The following is a 17,669-nucleotide window of genomic DNA, read 5'->3' as shown; positions in this document are numbered from 1 at the left end:
TCCACAGAGATGAATCCCCTGGATGCTTCTTCTGCAGTCCTGCCGCGTTCAGCTCATCTCAGTTTTTTTTTCTTTCCCTCTGTATGTATGAGTCTGTGACAGTTGCATACAGGCAGGTTAAGGGACAGCAGGGCACTGGGGCCTAGCACCCGGGTTCGAGTCTCTGCCCTGGCTCCATGTGTCTGGAGTTTACATTTACTCCCCGTGTCGTCATGGGGTTTCCTCCCACAGTCCGAACCCATGCTATGGCGTGTGAGTGCCCCCCCGCAGCTGGATGGCACCCCATCTTGGGTAATTCTTTGTCTTGCACCCGTAACTTCCAGGATAGAATCCGGGTCCCCACGACCTTGAAGAGGACAAGCAGGTATTGTGTTGTATGCAGTTGTCCCCTATGGTGGTGGCTGATGGTCAAGTAAAAAATAATAATAATAATTTCAATCATCTCACCCCTCCTTGGTGTATGTGCATCCCAGGAATGGCTCCGTGCTCATTCTGACAGTGTCGTGGCTTAAGTGGCTATGATGGATGGATGGAAAATCCAAATCGGCTCTGAATTTGTATGAGTACCACGGAGGGTTTCGCTGAATGATAATACGCATCAGTAACGCTGTGCTGGTCACGCACGTTCCCCCCTCGCGCTCTAACCCATCTCGCAGGCGGCTGGGATGTTTTACTTAATCCTGGACTGAAACCACGGGGAGCAGATGGCCATGTGGTCCCTGGACCGGGAATCGGGAGAACATTTAACCGCAGCTATAAATCACCAGGCCCGTCGCCATGATTAAATCCCTTAACCTGAACGGCCACGTCGGCATATGTGAGATGAAAAATCCCAGAATTCAGCTGGGGAGTGTCTGTCAGCCCCCTGCCGACTGTTGGGCCCGGCGGACCACACGAGCGGCGTGTAGAGCTGATCGTTTTTAGGATTTACGCCGACACATTGTTCATTTCTCAAACGAGAGAATGTATTTATTGACCTGGTTTTATCTCATTTCATCAAATCTCAGCAACTAGATGCATGATTGGCTCTACAAAACGGGAGACTGCAATGTGCTTCTCAGGATCAGGCGTTCAATCAAAATTATCGTTAATATCAAACATTTTAAAGTGGTCTTAGCAGCCAGACATGATGTAAATACACATCCATAATGTACTCGTTCAAAATACTGTTTTTAATCATTTTTTTAAATCTAGTTTCACATATATTTGCCCATAACTGACCACTAAACACAGACTATGTGACTATGCTGCCCTGTTCAGCTCTCTGCACATGTAGGTAACGCTCTCTGGGGTTTGCTGTCAGCTTCAGCCTCCCACGGACGGGCCACACCGGGCCTGATGCTCCAGCAGTTAGCCGCCACTTCGCAGTCCAACCGGATCTGGCTGCCTGGATCCGATCACTCTCAGGGTGACGGCATACGCTAGAAGATGGTGGCCCGTGTCCTTTCTGTGTTCCTATTCGCAGCTGGACCAGAGGAAGGGAGTCTTTGGCGCCGTCTTCAGAAGGATGTGCCCCACTCCACATAGGTTGGTATGGGTCTGGTCGCCGTGGTGACAGAGTGGTGCTGTGAAGCATTAAGGCCTTCCCCTGATCTCCGCATGTGACATCACGACACTTCTAGCATGTTAAAATGGGCGTCACTCATTCCAGAAATCAGAGTGCTGGACCTTGCTATCGGATGTATTATTTGGAATTTATCTGTCTGCGATCCAGCACGACCTCTCATCCGCCGCTGCCCCTTTCAAAGCTGTTTAATGTCACACGACTGCAAACAACATGAAAGGGGGGGGGGGGGGGGGCTGGTCTGTCAGGTAAATGCTGTCTCCCTCATTCCACTCTGGAGAGGAAGACCTCTCGCAGGAAGAAGCAGGCAACGATAACTAAAGTGAAAATACAAACCCCTTACGGCATCCGTGGGAAGGGCGTTCGAGGGGCCCTGTCAGCGCTCAGCGTCCGTGTAAATGGCTCCACACCCAGCTGGTCGTGCCACTTTATCACCCCTGCAGACCGAATTCACAGAATTCAAAGTAGCTTGTCTCTTGTCCATTGCTCTTGGAATATCCTTCAGACTGACGCAACTAGCAAAACAACAAACTTATATTTTTAAGAAAAAAAAGGTATATGCTTTTTCAGTCCACCAAATAATTTCTACCAGCTCCTCCGGAGGCCTTGATTGTACCATGATGGGAATATACACGGTCGTGAGACACCCCCGCAGTCATCTTCGGAGCATTCACCATAATCATTAGAGCCCCCCACCCCAGGGAGAGTGCTATGTGGCGTACCAAGCAATCGGCCCCAAAAATTGTCTCCACACCCAGTATAGTGCAGCCCCAAATGCCCCCGCCACAACCACGGCAACGATGGCCTTCAGTACGGCCCCAGAGGGCCTGGAGAAGCGCGCGGGTCCCAAGGTAGCCAGCAGGGCGGCGCTGACCGTGAGGGTGAAGAGAATTGAGGCGGCCGTGTTGATGGCCACAATCTGACCGAACTTGGCGAAAGGCACGATGACACAGAAGAAGAGGGGCACCGTGGAGATCACCGTGGTGACCGCGCTGGAGACGATCGCCACGCCGACATGGTCCACGGCAAGCATGGTGTGGTGCTGCCGCAGTTCAGAGGCGTCCTGAGAATGTATCAGGGAGAGACAGACAGAGAGAGAGAGAGAATGAAATCCCCTCATTTATTAGTCTGTTATTCTGGATTCCTAATTTCCCATTAATGAATGGAATAGCATTAGAATAACAATAGGGGTCTTTTGGCAGCGTCTACAGTCCTGATCCAAATCACCAGTGAAATGTCTTATGGATCAGGGGTGAGTTTCCTTAAAGCATCACAGTGCTGTGTTTTGAAAGAAGGAGGCTGCTGGCTGGCAGAGGCAGGGATAGGACAGGGAGGGAAAGGCGGGGAATAGGGCCTCGTACCATGTGGTGATTGGCTGCCTGGGAGCCAGTCTCCCCGGCCAGCAGGAAGCCCTCAACCAGGTGCAGGCAGTAGTCGACGGAGGAGCCCACCAGGATGGAGAGGGAAATGGCCTCCACTGCCCCCATCTCCCAGCCAAGCCAGTACATGACCGCCACCACCAGGCAGATAACACCTACAGGCAACCGAGAGTATTAGCCGCTTGGTACGCACCTGCGTAAGCGAGGTCATCACCGAATGTGCAGAAATGGTTGGCAACATTGTAAAATGCACCTCGTCTGCAATATACTGGCCAATACATAGCTATACAGGTAAATATGCAGCTATGTGTTTAGGCTGGTGTAGAGTTACACGCAAACGGATCCGGGGCGCTTCTTACCCAGAATGGTGAGGAGGATGGGTAGAAGCAGGAAAGGGTGGGAAGTGAACACCGACACAGTGCCTATGCAGATGGCCAGGGACAGCAGCAGACTGTAGAGGGCGCTCTCCACACCTGAACACCGTGCATGAAAATTGCTGAAGGCAGGACAGACCTCAGGCTTGCGTGAAAATGCAGACGGCAGCGGTTATGTAAATCTCCTGTGTGGCTTGGTGATTAGCAGAGGCGATCGATACTCATAACGCCCGGTGGGCCATCGAAAGCTCACCGGCTTGCAGGAGAGGGGCGAGCGAATCGCAGGTTTCCTGCAATGATAGGCACTGCCATATTTCAGTCCCAGGTCCTAGTCCCCTAAACCCACCCTTTACAGATCGCTTATTGTATTAATATTGTATGTATTAGCCAAATCGTTTTTTGGGTGATAGTTTTTGGCAGTCGGGAAGACGGCACCAGAGTATGTTTGATGCCCAGGTACAGCTTTAAGAGACTGAGCAGAATTTTAACAAGGTTGCAGACTTCATTAATCATGTTGGCACTAATAACACTGTGGTGGCAGGGGGGGGGGGGGTCTCTCAAATGGTGAAGCTAAGTGCATTTTAAATACTTCAACAGAAACGCTAGGGGCTCTTGGGTGATTTCATACAGTAAGACACTGATCCCCAGCCTAGATCGGCCCTGTCATTAGCTGTCGATTCCTTTGTGATGAAACATAATCAACGTTGTCGTATCCGGGTAGAGGAGAGGCCTGTATTAGCCTGCCTACTCCGCTGACCGCTACTCTGGCTCTTCCCAGGGAGCCTGGGATGTCAGCAGCTAACGCAAGGAGGCGTGAGATTCGAGCGACACGCCAGGCACGCGGAGTAGCTGATTAACCCTGATTTCAGCGGATGGGGCCGTACGGAGTGCCCTTCTAAATATAAAACTCTCCACTTGCCCAGAATCTCCATGAAGATCTGCTTCCAGTGTTCACAGGTCTGGAATCCATGGCGCAAGGCGGAGGATGCAGGGAGGGAAGAGAACTGCTCCTGTAAGAAGGACTCCCACTGCAGGAAATCCGAATGCGTCTGGAAGGAGGACTTCCCCTTGTAGGTGGTCTGGGGAGGCAACAGAACCCGGTCCAGCGGCTTTCTCTCCTACCCTTACGCAGCGAGACTCAGAGTAACAAATCCTGTCAAATCAGGTGAGCTGTAGCTTTGTAGATGACTATCTGTGGGACAATTTTCAATACTCAAATGAATAATTCTTCCTAAAAACTAAACTATTCATTCGTTTTGTTATCCGATACGGTGAGTCGATCCCAGGCAACTTAAGGCACAAGGTCACAGAACACTTTGGATTTGATGCCAGGTCATTACAGGACAAGCACCCATCTGGACATGCCAGTCACCCTGAATGTATGTCTTAGTCCGGTTTCCTAATGAAATACAATCTGAAAAAGTTCCACACAGTGAGGGTAGGATCTGCAGCCTCCGGACACACAGAGTGGGATTTAAACCCTCAACCCTAAAGGCATGATTGTGTATAACCAGACTTATAAACAAAGTAATTGAAGTATGAGTTGTTTTAGTTGACTTTCACCTGTATTTGAAAATTGAGAATTGAATCAGTTCTAGCTTGACAGCTTGACAGGGGGAATCCATTCACACAGGCTTTGATCTTTGCTTGTGTAGTCTGCCACTGGAATGTTGTTACGCTTTAAGACGTCTCCAAAACAGGCGGAAATGGAGAAAGCCGAAAGGATGATGGTAATTTTCATAATGACCTTTTTTTAATTGAGCGGAAAAAGGCTTATCTGCTCACTAAAGTGCATCTTCGGTGTTTTTTTGCAGTGCTTGTCCCGCCTCGTATCGACAGAAAATCTCGTCCACGATGTGCCCTGTGCCAACAGATGCCAGGGGAACGCTTTATGTGTGACTAAAGCAGATCATCTAAGGACACGCTCTGGGGAAGCGCTTACCGATTCGAAGGCCATGGAGAGCCAGCGCACGGTGCCCCCCTGCATGCCCACGGCCCCATGGGAGAGTTGCCCAGGCAACAGGTTGGGTTGAGGCAGACCTTGGCAGTTTGGGTGAAGCAAGGGTAGGAGAGAAGAAAGGCTGTTTCCTGAAAGGCAGACCAACGCCGGCTGTCAGAGTAATAATAACAATGACGATAATGACAACAAACAGAATAATAATGATAATAACTACAACAGCAATATAATTATTATTCTTGTTGTTGTCGTCATTGTCGTTGATCTTGTTAGGGCCGCCACGAGAGATTTACAGCCCCATGAAAGCCTATCATACTAGGCCCCCAACCCAGATCAATCCAATTATGTTTTTTAGGACTCCTGTCACTCACGGGCCCTTGAAATCGTCCTAACTGCCCCCCCCCCCCCCCAAGCGCCCCTGGTTGCTGCTGCTGTCGTTCATATCCGCAGCATCTCATACAGCTTTCAGTCACACCCTTTCCTCAGCTGGACGCTTCGCCACATTAATACTGATGTTTGGCACCACAGTCATGAATAGAACAGCAGGACTCTTCCTGTAGCAGAACCACCCACTGCGGCTCTGGGGGAGGGGTGGGGTGAGGGGGGGGGGGGGTACCTGAGGGTAGGCACTGGGCTCCTCCAGGCTTGACTAGGTGCACATTGGCACTGATATCCTTGCAGAGCTGGCACAGGTGCCCGATCTCTTTGAAGAGGTCAAAGTCTGGGTCATAGACCACACTACCCTGCGGGGAGAGGGCTGTCATTAAAAGGGAACGGGCATAACTGTAGGTGACCCTGGTCTGCATGTGTCCCCCCCCCCCCTCACCATGTCCCCAATGACGTGGTTGTCGGCTCGCTGGGTGCGGTTAACTCCCAGAATCCCAAACACCACAAACACCATGGCACCGGTGTCCACCAGAGGGCGCACTGCCGGCCGCCCACATCCACCCCCTCCGCAGGGGTTGAAACCTGAGGTTTTTGAAGCACTGATTGGCTTGGGGTCTGGAGCTGGGACAAGATGAAAGCCCTCAGGAATACACCGCCACAGAATACACCGACTCTGATTAATCAACGAATTAACATACTGTTTATTCTGCAGCTTTATTTATTTGTTTGGCATTCATAACCATAACTCAGCACAGGCAGATCACGGCTGTTAAGGGTAATCTGATGCTAAAAGATCAAACGCATGCATATGCAAACCCTGAATAGTTACTAAGCAGGACACCGCACGGTCACCGTGGCGATTGAAGCTTCTCGGCGCAGATAGAGCGAGTGGCAAACCTGCAGCCAGGGGGGTATAGAAGGAGCCCTTGGTGGGTCCGTCAGGCCCAGCACTGATCACGCAGCCGGGGGGGGCCACACACACCCTGCTGGGGTAAGGGCTGCGTCTGAGCTGGGCAAAATACAGCTTTCTGGGGGGAGAGAGAGAGAGACAAAGAGAGAGTAAGAGGCATTTGGTTAATGTGCCCCGCAGCTAAAACGTGTCACTTTTAATATTCTAATTTATTACTTCATTTAACAGACGCCCTCATCAGAATGCCCCAGATCTCTGAGATGACCTGCGGAAGCGTCGAGGGGGGTCACTTCCATCCACGAGCCTCATTTGTGTCACTTAATTACTCGACAGACACTTTAATCTGACGCGACTCGGCCGCCTGGTGGAGCCTGGATGCTTCGTGGGGGGGCTTGTGGTTCTCAGGTGTGCCCTCAGGCTCCTAGACCCGCTGCTGGCAGTCAGCCTGATCGCCTGCTGCCGGGGGCTTGTAGTGTCGCAGAATGCCCCCGTCTGCCCTGGGGCTAATTTTTTAAAGAACTTTGTGGGATAGACCTCCCAGGTCGTAACTACAGCATTGCTGTTTTAAGTCCAGAATGATCTTGTAGCCGTGTGAATATAAGGAGGTCCAGCAGCAGCGCCTGTCCCCACCTGCTCTGCATCTGCTCAGCCGAGGCCACATAGAAGCTGAACTCGGGCCCCCAGCCGCGGCCGGTGTCGCAGGACTGCGATGTGATCATCCAGCGGGGGCGCCCTGCGTGGGCCGCGCACACCGTCATGCGCGTGCTGAAATTGCTGTGGGGGCCGCTGAAAGCCTGAGCAGGGGAAGATTGAGGTTGAAAGGAACACGTTAGCTTTTGAGATGCGATGCAGTCAAGGTCCGGTGAAGGACTGGCAAAGTGGCAGAGGAAAACCCAGCCATTACCGTTAAAATTCACTGAAACTGCAGCAGGCGGGACACAGTCATGCACTGCAGAGAGTTACAGATCCGACATGAGGCAGCCTGACATCGTCAGAGCCCCTGTTCTCCTTCCTGCCACCCCAGAAACAGCCTACCGGCCCGCGGTCAGCTCACCTGAAAGGAGGGCACCTCCCCCTGTCCGGGGGTGAGCGGTTTCCAGGGCGATGGCACGCTGGAATTCTGGGAGAAGCGGTACAGCGTGACTCCGGTGTCCGCCTCCAGCTTCGAGACGTATACGGTGAACAGCTTGTCTGTAGCAGGGAATGGGAGACACACCCCATATCACACTGACCACTGAATGCCTGTTAGTGTGGCTGAATCAATATAACACAATGCCCAGCAGGGGGCATCGTGGTTAAGGGACTACACTAAGATTAAATGAGACTAAATTAACCTTTTGGAAAAATATCTGTTTGAATAAAACTTCAAAACAAAAAATAATGATAATAATAAAAAAAGCTATGCTTTTAAGCTACGCCGTGAAAGGACATATGATGTAACGGTTTATCCAGAGCAGGAGGTGCAAAGAAGCCTCCATCCCAACCTGTCTGGTGGATGCTGGTACTGTGTTTGTCCGCAGTGTGTCCCACCACAGTGCTCGGGTTCAAGTGGTGCCCATCGGGGCCTGAGCCGGGCGCAGTGTGGCACGCAGTGTGGGCCGCACTGCGCAGGGAGTGTGGCTTCTCCATGAAGAGGCCTGAAGAGGGGTTGACACGTCACCAACACGGGGATAGATCTGAGATGTTCAGGCATGACCGAGCCGGACTGTGCGGCGTGGGGGCGGCCAGGGGGACCGTGGGGGGGGGGGGGGGGGGCTTACCCGAGCAGGTGTGGCAGGAAATGCCCTGGGCGCTGAGGTTGCTACGCAACCCCAGCAGCGTCTGCAGGTTGGTGTCGGGGCGGAAAAGGAGGGGGGCGTGACTGGCGGGCTTCAGCAGGCAGCAGAACCCAGCGGTCACCACCAGAACCAGGATGTAGAGAACTGGAAGACGGCACAACATCACTCAGTACCAAATAGCAATCGGTTTATGGACCCAAGGTCCTGTTACCCTAGAACACTGTTTCCCAATCCAGTCCTCGAGGATTGTACTGGGAGTTGGGAGGGAACGAAAACGGGGACCGTCTAGGGGTCCCCAAGGACTGCGTTGGGAAACACTGCACTGGAAAAAGTGCATGAAACCGTAACTGGAGCAGATAAGAGGGTGAAGAGAAGGATAAGGCGCTGTTACTGACCTATAATGACTCTGCGGTTCTCCACCACAGGCTTGGCCACCCAGCGCTGCAGTGCCCCCTGCAGGCCAGAGCACACCATGCCTGCTCCGCCATGTTTAGGGTTGGGAGGAAATGTCACCTGAAGTGACACCAGGGGGACATCAGACTCTGGATCAAAGGACCCTGTACGTGACAGGAGGGGGGTGCTCACTAAAAATTCCATTTTGCAGTCCTTTGAAAGCATTTTCCTTGGCAACGGCACATCTAAATGTCAAAGGTAATCAACAGTCAAACGTGTTACTTATATGTTTTAAGTGACTCCCTAGAATAAAAGACAATTTTATCACACGGCCTTCAATCTCAGATGGCCGCTCTCACCCAAATCCATGTCCACTGACAGGAGAGCGACGTCGTCATCCTGGTCTGACAAGGGGGTATAGCCCGTTGATTGCCCACGGGGAGGGCAACACCTGGACAGGAAGTGAGGAAACATCAGGAGGTGCCGGTGTGGGGTGGTCGCTGTGTCAGCCGGGGCGGGGCGGGGCTGGGCGGTGCGGGGGGGAGGGGGGGTGCGTACCGCCGCAGGCAGGTGCCCTCATGCCGCTCCAGGCAGCGGCTCCACACGCCGAGCGCGGCGGGCATCATCAGGCACACCCACAGCCAGCAGCAGCTGACGATCAGCGCCATGAACAGCCCGAAATCCTGCACTGCCGGGATCTGAGGGCGAGCGCACACACATACACACCCACACGGGAAACACTTCAGCGGGGGCCCGGCTCCTCACACAGAAAGCCATCATCACGGTGGGCCCTCGTGCCGCTGAGTGTCCCATCTCCACGGCGCCGAAACGGCGGGTGAAAATTGAGGCAAATCAAAACAGCCAGGGGGGTCACGCTCAATATCATATCACCCTGATGCGACATAATTCATTTCCCATTGAGGGAAAAACCACCAAAATAAATGTAATAAATGAGATTCTAATGTGCAGTCTCATCACAATGGGCATGTTTGTTCCCTCGCCCCATGCTATATCCCACCACCCCCCCGCTCCCTGCCCCCCGTACCTGCGAGAAGGCGTTGGCGGCGTAAGCAGCAGCAGTCGTGAAGGAGGTGAGGAAGGTGGCGCGGCCGGCCGTTTTCAGAGTATAGACCATGCGCTGTTGGGGCTGCGTCATGTGGAAGGCCTGCCGGAAGGTTCCGATGAAGACGAAGACGTCGTCTACTCCTGAAAACCGGGGCGTCCGGGGGAGACGGGGACAGCAGGGTGCGGGGGGGACGGGCACAGGATTATGCTCTAATATGCTGCGTCCTGCCTGATTCCCTGAGGACCGTTACCCCGCTTGATTAAGCCATGTAGGCGGATCCCCCAAGGGCCACTGGAGACGGACTGGCACTCACCGATGCCAACGATGACAAATGCCGCCACTCCATTGAGGATACCCAGGTAGCGGACACCAAATGCCACATGGTACAGGAAGAGGGCCAGGAGGCAGCTGAGGCCGATGCTGGCCAGGCCAAAAAGCGTCAGGAACACTGCAGGGAGACAGACGGGCAGCCGGCCAGAAGGGGGAGCCCCACGTTACCACCTCACTCCACAAAAGAAAAGTCTGACAGCCCGTACAGATGCTTCTGGGTGGATCGACTATGTTAATAGATCTCGACATGGAAATGCATCAAAATATTCCAAGGATAAAAACCACAGTGAATCTTTTTCAACGAATGATCCTGCCGAGACAGGTGCAGCATATTTCACGGTAGTTAATGGACTGTTGAGTAGCAGCAGCTGCGGGCTGGATGGTGGATGGATGATGGAGACGGAGCTATGGAATGGTATACCTGAGAAGGAGGTCAGGATGTAAACCAGAGCGGCGATGCAGGCCCCGCTAACCAGCGCCAGCAGCATGTCGTTGTGGAAGGTACGCCTGACCTCGTCGTCAAACAGCTCCGTACCCCCGTATAGCACCTTTACCTGGCTGATAAGGATGGGGGGGGGGGGGGGTTCTCCGTCACGGTCCCTTTAATAATCGTAGCAATGATCGTACAATAAGCTTCCCAGCTGTGCTCATATACCAGCAAAAGTGCCGGTTTTAATTGCACATCTCTAAAAATACCAGCCCGACACGCTAGCAGCACGCAAAGCAAATCCTCCTGTCAACGTTTCCAAAATGGCAGCCACGGGCAAGCGGAGCCAGGGGCTGGGGGCCGACCTGGTGGACTGACGGGCGAGGATGTCGGCGTACTGCACCACGAAACTGCGGAAGCGTCGCTTCTGCTCGTCCAGCCGGTCCTGCAGGGAGAAGAAAGAGGGCAAGGGGGCGCCGAAGTGGATCTCGCTGCGGAGCAGGCTGCTGCGCAGGCGGCTGGGCGTCAGGCTCTCGTCCACGTACCAGTAGAACTGCGGGTGGGTGATGGCCAAGCTCAGGGCACCTGTACGAATGGCAGCGGGAGCCGCCACTGTCACCACACTTCAAGAGGGACGATAGCCAACACTAATCCCAACATTTACCCCAACCAAACTCCTAGCACTCATCACAGGACTCACTCCAACCTAATTCCCAAAATGAATCTCAGTACTCATCTCAGTACTCATCCCAGTACTCATCCCAGAACTCATCCCAGTACGCACCACAGTACTCATCCCAGTACTCATCTCAGTACTCATCCCAGTACTCGTCCCGGTACTCATCCCATGACTCTAGCATTCTCGTCCAAACTATGCTCTCAACATTCTTCCCAAAATTCATAACAATACTCATCCCTACACTCATCCTAGCAACATTTATCCAACCCTACTACCAAAATTCTTTCCAAAATTTACCCCAATCCTCATGCTAACCCTGCTCACAGGAGTCACTTCCACCCAGTACTCATCCCAGCACATTTACATTTCACATTTTTATTCAGCAGACACTTTTGTCCAAAGTGACATACAAGTGAGACAAACACAGCAAGCATCTTGTGACGCTGCTCCCATTCTTGCACTGTGTTCCATCAGCATAACAGAAGCTTGTCTCCTATCATGGTTTTGGCTGCTTAAAGGATACATTTATCTACAGTACCCAGCATGTCTTTAAGTTGCTATTCTCGCCTATTTACACTACTGGGTGTATTTCCTCGAGCCCTTCAGGGCAAAGACTTTTCTCAAGGGTAGTCAAGCTTCTTGACACTGTCACCACCTGCTTCCCCTGAATAAATTTTGAATCCAACTAATACACAGACACACACACACACACACACACAGACACACACACACAGACACACACACACATGCACAAAGAAGGAAATATAACTGCAGACAAGGACACCCTCACTCATGCTCGTAACTCACCGCTGATATTGGCCAGGTCTGGTCCCATGCCATCATAGTAAATCTTGCCTCCTCGTTCACTGGGGAAAAGGTAGGAGAGGAGGGAGCTGGGGGGCGAGCAGTAGGATGGACCCAGGGGGAGGTCCCTCAGAATCTCCAGGGGCCTCCAACAGAACTGCCTAAAATGGGGGTGCTGCACTACCAGGCGCTCCACCTGGTGGATGGTGCGCAGACGCTCGGGGGTGAAGATGTTGGCATCGTCCTCGCCTTGGGCCAGGAACACCAGTTCCATCTTCCACATGGCTTGACTCTGCAGGTAGTAGGATGATCCCCCAGCAAAACGAGGCAGCCTGAGTAAAGTCTTTCCCTGTCCCCCATCATCCTCTGGGTCTCCGGATTTACCTTCTTCTTTCTGCTGCTGCACTTCCCCCGCTATGCCCTTTTCCTTTGAGTGTGTTTCATGACTGTTCACCCCAGTGGCCTCTTCCCTCGAGCCTCCATTCCCCGTCGTGTTCCACGCCAGTCCCTCCGCCATCAGATTGCTTTTTGTAGCCTTTAAGGGCCCTTTGCTGTTTCGCCCGCCCAGCCGCTTAAGCAGCAAGTCCCGGAGGGCCTGGGTGTCGACGCTGCCCACATCGCGCCTGTGTCTGTCCCAGGACCCCAGCTGGCTCTTTAGGGCGATGGTGAGGGCATCAAATCGCTGTGCCGACGAGTGGCTCCGTACCTCGAAGGCGCTGTAGGAAAGGTCGATGTCCAGTGGGGGGCAGTGCAGGAACATGTAGGCACAAAGGGCACAGGGCAACAACACTCCAGCCCCAAGGATCAGGATGCACACCCAGACCTGAGTATACACCCAGCCCATGGCTCTCCATATTCCCCAAAGCCCACTGTCCTCAACATGATCACACCTAACTGGTGTATCCTCGAAATCTTCCTCTTCCTCCCCCTCTTCCTCCTCCACCTCCTCTGTGACACCCGGGTCCGCCAAGAGCAACAAGGGCTCATCCTCTGTCTCCATCGCCGCCCCTGTGGCACAGAGAGGAACACTCACGCAGGGGCACAGCACTGAATCACCACCTGTCTGCCCCGCACCTTCGCGCACGGCAGCGGTAAGTCAACATTGCGGCAGAATGTGAATCATGAAAATAACGCTCGTTAAAGGGTGACGGATCACTGTCGCTAGCACACAAGGACGAGGGGGTACATTAGACTTGCCTTGAGGCAGCTTTATTTGTGATTGGGTGGGGGGGGGTTAGACCAGAGGGATTTGCAGTTAGGCTGATCTGTTTCTCCACGGCTGTCCCCCGTAAGGCTCCCGTTTAGAATGCGCTGCACAGCGTACCGGAGACTGCGTACGAGCTGCTATCTAATTGCTCTCGCTCACACTCTCGCTGAGTGCTCCACGGGAGATCTCTGTAAGCTCCCGCCCGGTGCATCGTGAGCGCATTTAAACTCTGTGAAATGCGCTCAGATAAGATTGGCTCGCCCGTCGGTGTCAGAGGTGCAAAGCTCTGCAGTCATGACAAGATTCTACAGAACTAACGGGCCGCTGGTATCCTGCTTGGAACGCAGAGACGCACGTGAGCTTTGGCTGACTTCCTGTGACATACTAAACTGCCTGGGAAGATTGGACCTAGGAGGAATCCCCCCCCCCCCCCACCACCCTTCTGCAGTAATTCTGGAGGGTCCGGTTTCCCTCACCACTCTGTCAGGAGTGTGGAAAAAAACTGCATGGCATTCAGGTCCGCTGGGATAGTCTGCCAGCCAAGAGCCACCACTGCCCCTGGCCCCTCAGAGGGCAAACTCATTACTCAACTGGAGGTGTTTGTGAGGTGGGCTGGGTGAGGGTGGGGGGGTGTGGATGGCGATGGGGCGGAAACTCCTGCTCCCCCCCATTGCACATCCCATCTTCTGGGCTGTAGATATACACGGTGAAGCACCTTTTGCTTTTCCCTGCGATAAATGGATAAGAGGATGTTCTCCATCTCTGAGGAGGGGCGGAGTTTGGCGATGTGGGCTGCGGGAGCCAAGGCCTCCGGTCCATCTGTACACCATTCATCACACTGAGCTGAGCTGGTGCCATTCTTACCCGGCCTGCACAATACATTCCATCCAAACAGCCATTTGCACACCCGTAGCACGGTCTGAAAATGCAGCACGAGGGTCCCGTGTTGGCAAAGGCGCGGCCTCGCCGGCACCTTAATTACTCAGGAAGCACAGCCGGGATGGGGGGGCATGTTTACAGGCTAAGGAAGCAAAGCTCCCACAATCTCTCACATCCTGTTCTGCTTCCCACCTTCGGAGGGGGAGAGAGTCTATCAGAGTATGTGCAGATGAACGGTGAGGAAATGCAAGGGCCTGTTTAATGCTCCTCACGGCCGAGCCCCGTACGCTGCGATTCGCGGGTGCGAGGCGGCCTTTACACGGGAGCCTTTACACGGGGGGGGGGGGCTCCCCGCATTCCGTGCCCATCTGCACAGGAGATTTGAGCGCTCTCTCATGCACTAGGGGGGCATCATCCAGCAGCTTTTATTGGCTTCTATAAATGTCCAGCCATTCGACAGCGATGGAGACACCGGTTTCATTAAGGGGAACCAAAGAGAGGCGTACAGAATTTATAACGGTCAGCCTCCTCTGTTAGCGCTTCTGTTGGGCCTTTATCATAATTTTATATATATATATATATATATTACACATGCGTGTGTGTTTTTTCCATTTCAGAGCCCTGGCAGGGGCTGAGATCTGTAGCGTTTGCATTTAATCAGATGCAGTCAGATGTGAAACGGCAGATGGATGGTTGCCATTATCTGGCGCCGGGTTGTACGGGAAAGCGGGGGTCCCGTGGTGTTAACAGCGGCAGACGTCCGCCTCCCGCCACGGTGCCCTTGGTGTGTGTCACTGAGGCAAGCGTGCCCCCCCCCCCCGACTCGGGGTTCGTCACTTGCCAAAGGTTGCGTATAATTATCAGCTGTGCTTGTGCGTGTGTGTGTGAGCGTTTTACGGTGAGGTTGCGGGTGCGTAACCTTCTTTATGGATAGGTGCTAAAAATAGACACCTCCCTCCTTCCTCCAGACTCATCCCCTCTCACCCTCTCCTCCCTTTCCAGTATGGATTTCTCACTCCCCCTGCTGCCCCACAAATTTAATTTGGTGTAAATTCACAGAATCATGGACGCCTGTTTAATGGGGCATTAATCTCAATCATGTGTCTGGGGAAGACTCAGACATCTGAAATTCCCACCCCCCACCCCCACAAAGCTTGAGTCACTTAGGTGAAAGTTCAAGACACTTGGGGGTGGGGGGGTGGAAAAGCAGGCCTTGCACCAGGTGTAGGTGTGAAAAAGCCAGTCCCAGTGAGGACAAGGTGAGCCCTAGATGGACAACGCTACGGGCCACACCGACTCTACCCGAAATCCACACTTTAATGGATGAGCTGCTGCCTGTCACTGTTTGAATGGATAGACACGGACCCCCCCCCCCCATAAATACACACAGTGCACATCAGCCTGATGCATCCATCAGCCTGCTCTATCTCGTACTGCCCCCCACTGAGGAAGACCAGGCAGTCTTGACCTGCAGCTTATCGACAGAAAAGTAGCCCATCTGTGGGCCATCAGAGCCATCATCTGCCACCATCCCTGTCCATGTCACTGGGAGAGGGAACAGCCCCCAACCCATTTATCTTTCCAAAGCTGGTCCCCCAGTGCCGCGTTGGCGCCGGTAAGAGCGCTCACCCACAACGGATTGTGTTTGTGTGCAAGTTCGGACCACCGGCAGCTGTCTGTTATGCTGAAACACGCGTGTGTCTGGCGAGGAAGTTGTGCACGAAAGAAACTACTGAGGAATGAAGAGCGGTGAGGGGGGGGGGGGGCTGGGGGGGGTAATCGACGAATCTTACCTGCCCCTGACAAGAAGTTGGTGGGGGTCCAAAGTAACGTGGGATGTCCGGTACCGGTCTGGTCTTCCTTGGGGATTCTCAGCCGCTGATCCTTTTCGAAGCCGGTTTTGGGACGTGGGCTCAACTCTGTGTACTGAAGTGGGTCTCCTTCATATGGTCCAAAAAGAGCAGGAGCGCTATTCTGAGGCTCTCGGCTGGGATCCTCTGGAGCTGACTGCGAGGCGAAGCAGCTCACTCTCTACATTTCTTCCCCTTATTCCTTCCCTCTGCCCGTGCTCTCTCCTCTGCTGCTGGTTGTCCGGGCGACGGAGCGAGTGAGCGAGCAGGCGTGAGTGTCAGTTCTTTCACTCTTTCAGCGGCTCTCCTCTCCGTTCCTGCTGCTTTGTTCACGCTCCTTTCCAGACTGGCTCACCAATAAAAGCCAGGGAGGGAGGGGGCGAATAACCCCAAACCTCAGAGAGAGCTCAGAGGCGGCACCGGATTCCGTCGCCGACGGCTGCCAGGCGGACGGAGAAGATTTCAAGGATGTTTTCCCATAGTTTTGCTCTCCCTTTCAGCCTCCCGCTGCAATGCCGCGGCATGCAGACAGACAGCAGCGCTGTCCCCCCTCTTATTCGCAGAAAGGGATTGGTATAGTCTAAACACGGCATTTGAAAGAAATGAGGGGAAAAGAGAGGGAGCAGTGAAAGGGGGGGAGCGAAGTAATTAAATAACGGTGAAGATTAGGTGAAGAGGAGGAGGAATAAAATGCACAAATGATGCATTTGGAAGCTTCTGCTGGACAGGGTAGCATTGAGGGCCGGATCGGGTTATTTTGGCCCCAAGCAACAGAGGGCAGCAGAGGGCAGCTGTGTGGTCCTCATGTCGGTGTGAAACCGAAGTCCGCTTGCATGCCTGTCCATCACAGTGACGATCGTTGTGCCTCCACACTGTCTGCCCGCTTTCCGTCAGGAAGTCCGTCCCTGTGCGTGTCACCATGTGTCACCATGTGTCACCATGTGTTACCATGTGTCACCCGCCCTTCACACAGCTACTGCCAGCCGTCAGTCGCCAAAATGGCTAATGATGCTAATTTTAGCTCGAAGAACATATGGTGACGTCGCTACTTAGGATGTATATGGCACTGAAAGGGTGAACATCTTTAGGTCGGGGCGGGGGGGGGGGGAGTTATGGGTTTGTTTGGGTATCAGCAGGGTCACCCATGAAGGAGAGGACTTTCAGAAGCCTGGACACTGGGGGGGGGGGGTGGGGTGTTCGATTGTGGATAATTGGAGAACGAGTGGTACTCTGTGTCATTTTTTATGAGTCCAGCCGTGTCTCTGTGCGGCCCTGGGTGTCAGCAGAGCGTAAACCTGACATGGACCTCAGCGGTCAGCCGTAAGCGATGGCCTGCAGTCCAGCACTCAGTCAAACACGCTCGCTTTCCCACCTCCAGGGCTTTCGTGTCAAGACACGCGTCTCCAGCTGAATGCGAAATCAAGCTGCCCGTTCTTTTCTTAAAGTCCCGGGTCCATATGGGCCCAGGTGAGGCGTGCAGGTGTCCCGGGATCCCGCCCAGCCCATGCCCGTGTCACCTGCCAGGCTCCGGTCTCTGTTTACCCCCCTAACGCCCCCCTCTCCGATGCCCGCAGACTTCCTCTCTATCGGGACGCTAAACAGCGGCGGCGCAGAAGCGGCTGACATTTAGACTCCCGGCGGCATTTCCAATTAGGCCGCTTGCTGTGTGGCTGAGCGGGGTTGGG

General features: G+C 53.6%; 1 protein-coding gene across 1 annotated transcript; it reads right to left on the bottom strand.

Annotated features, from left to right (window-relative positions):
• Positions 1-986: 986 nt before the first annotated feature.
• On the bottom strand, positions 987-16,678 carry disp3 (dispatched RND transporter family member 3). Its single transcript, XM_072704636.1, has 21 exons — positions 15,928-16,678; positions 12,052-13,056; positions 10,931-11,150; positions 10,560-10,696; positions 10,122-10,256; positions 9,788-9,948; positions 9,301-9,440; positions 9,102-9,193; positions 8,745-8,906; positions 8,332-8,493; positions 8,056-8,208; positions 7,626-7,762; positions 7,202-7,365; positions 6,559-6,689; positions 6,101-6,282; positions 5,891-6,017; positions 5,260-5,405; positions 4,237-4,396; positions 3,303-3,416; positions 2,926-3,098; positions 987-2,627 (listed from the first exon to the last, which is right to left on the bottom strand). Exons 2-21 carry the CDS (start codon positions 13,046-13,048, stop codon positions 2,274-2,276), a joined length of 4,047 nt encoding a protein of 1,348 aa, XP_072560737.1. The 5' UTR covers positions 13,049-13,056; positions 15,928-16,678; the 3' UTR covers positions 987-2,273.
• Positions 16,679-17,669: the final 991 nt, after the last annotated feature.

Source organism: Paramormyrops kingsleyae, chromosome 2 (assembly GCF_048594095.1).
Source record: "Paramormyrops kingsleyae isolate MSU_618 chromosome 2, PKINGS_0.4, whole genome shotgun sequence".
In the NCBI taxonomy this organism is placed as follows: Eukaryota; Metazoa; Chordata; class Actinopteri; order Osteoglossiformes; family Mormyridae; genus Paramormyrops; species Paramormyrops kingsleyae.
The sequence above is the reverse complement of the archived record's forward strand: the minus strand, read 5'-3'. Positions and strand labels throughout refer to the sequence as shown.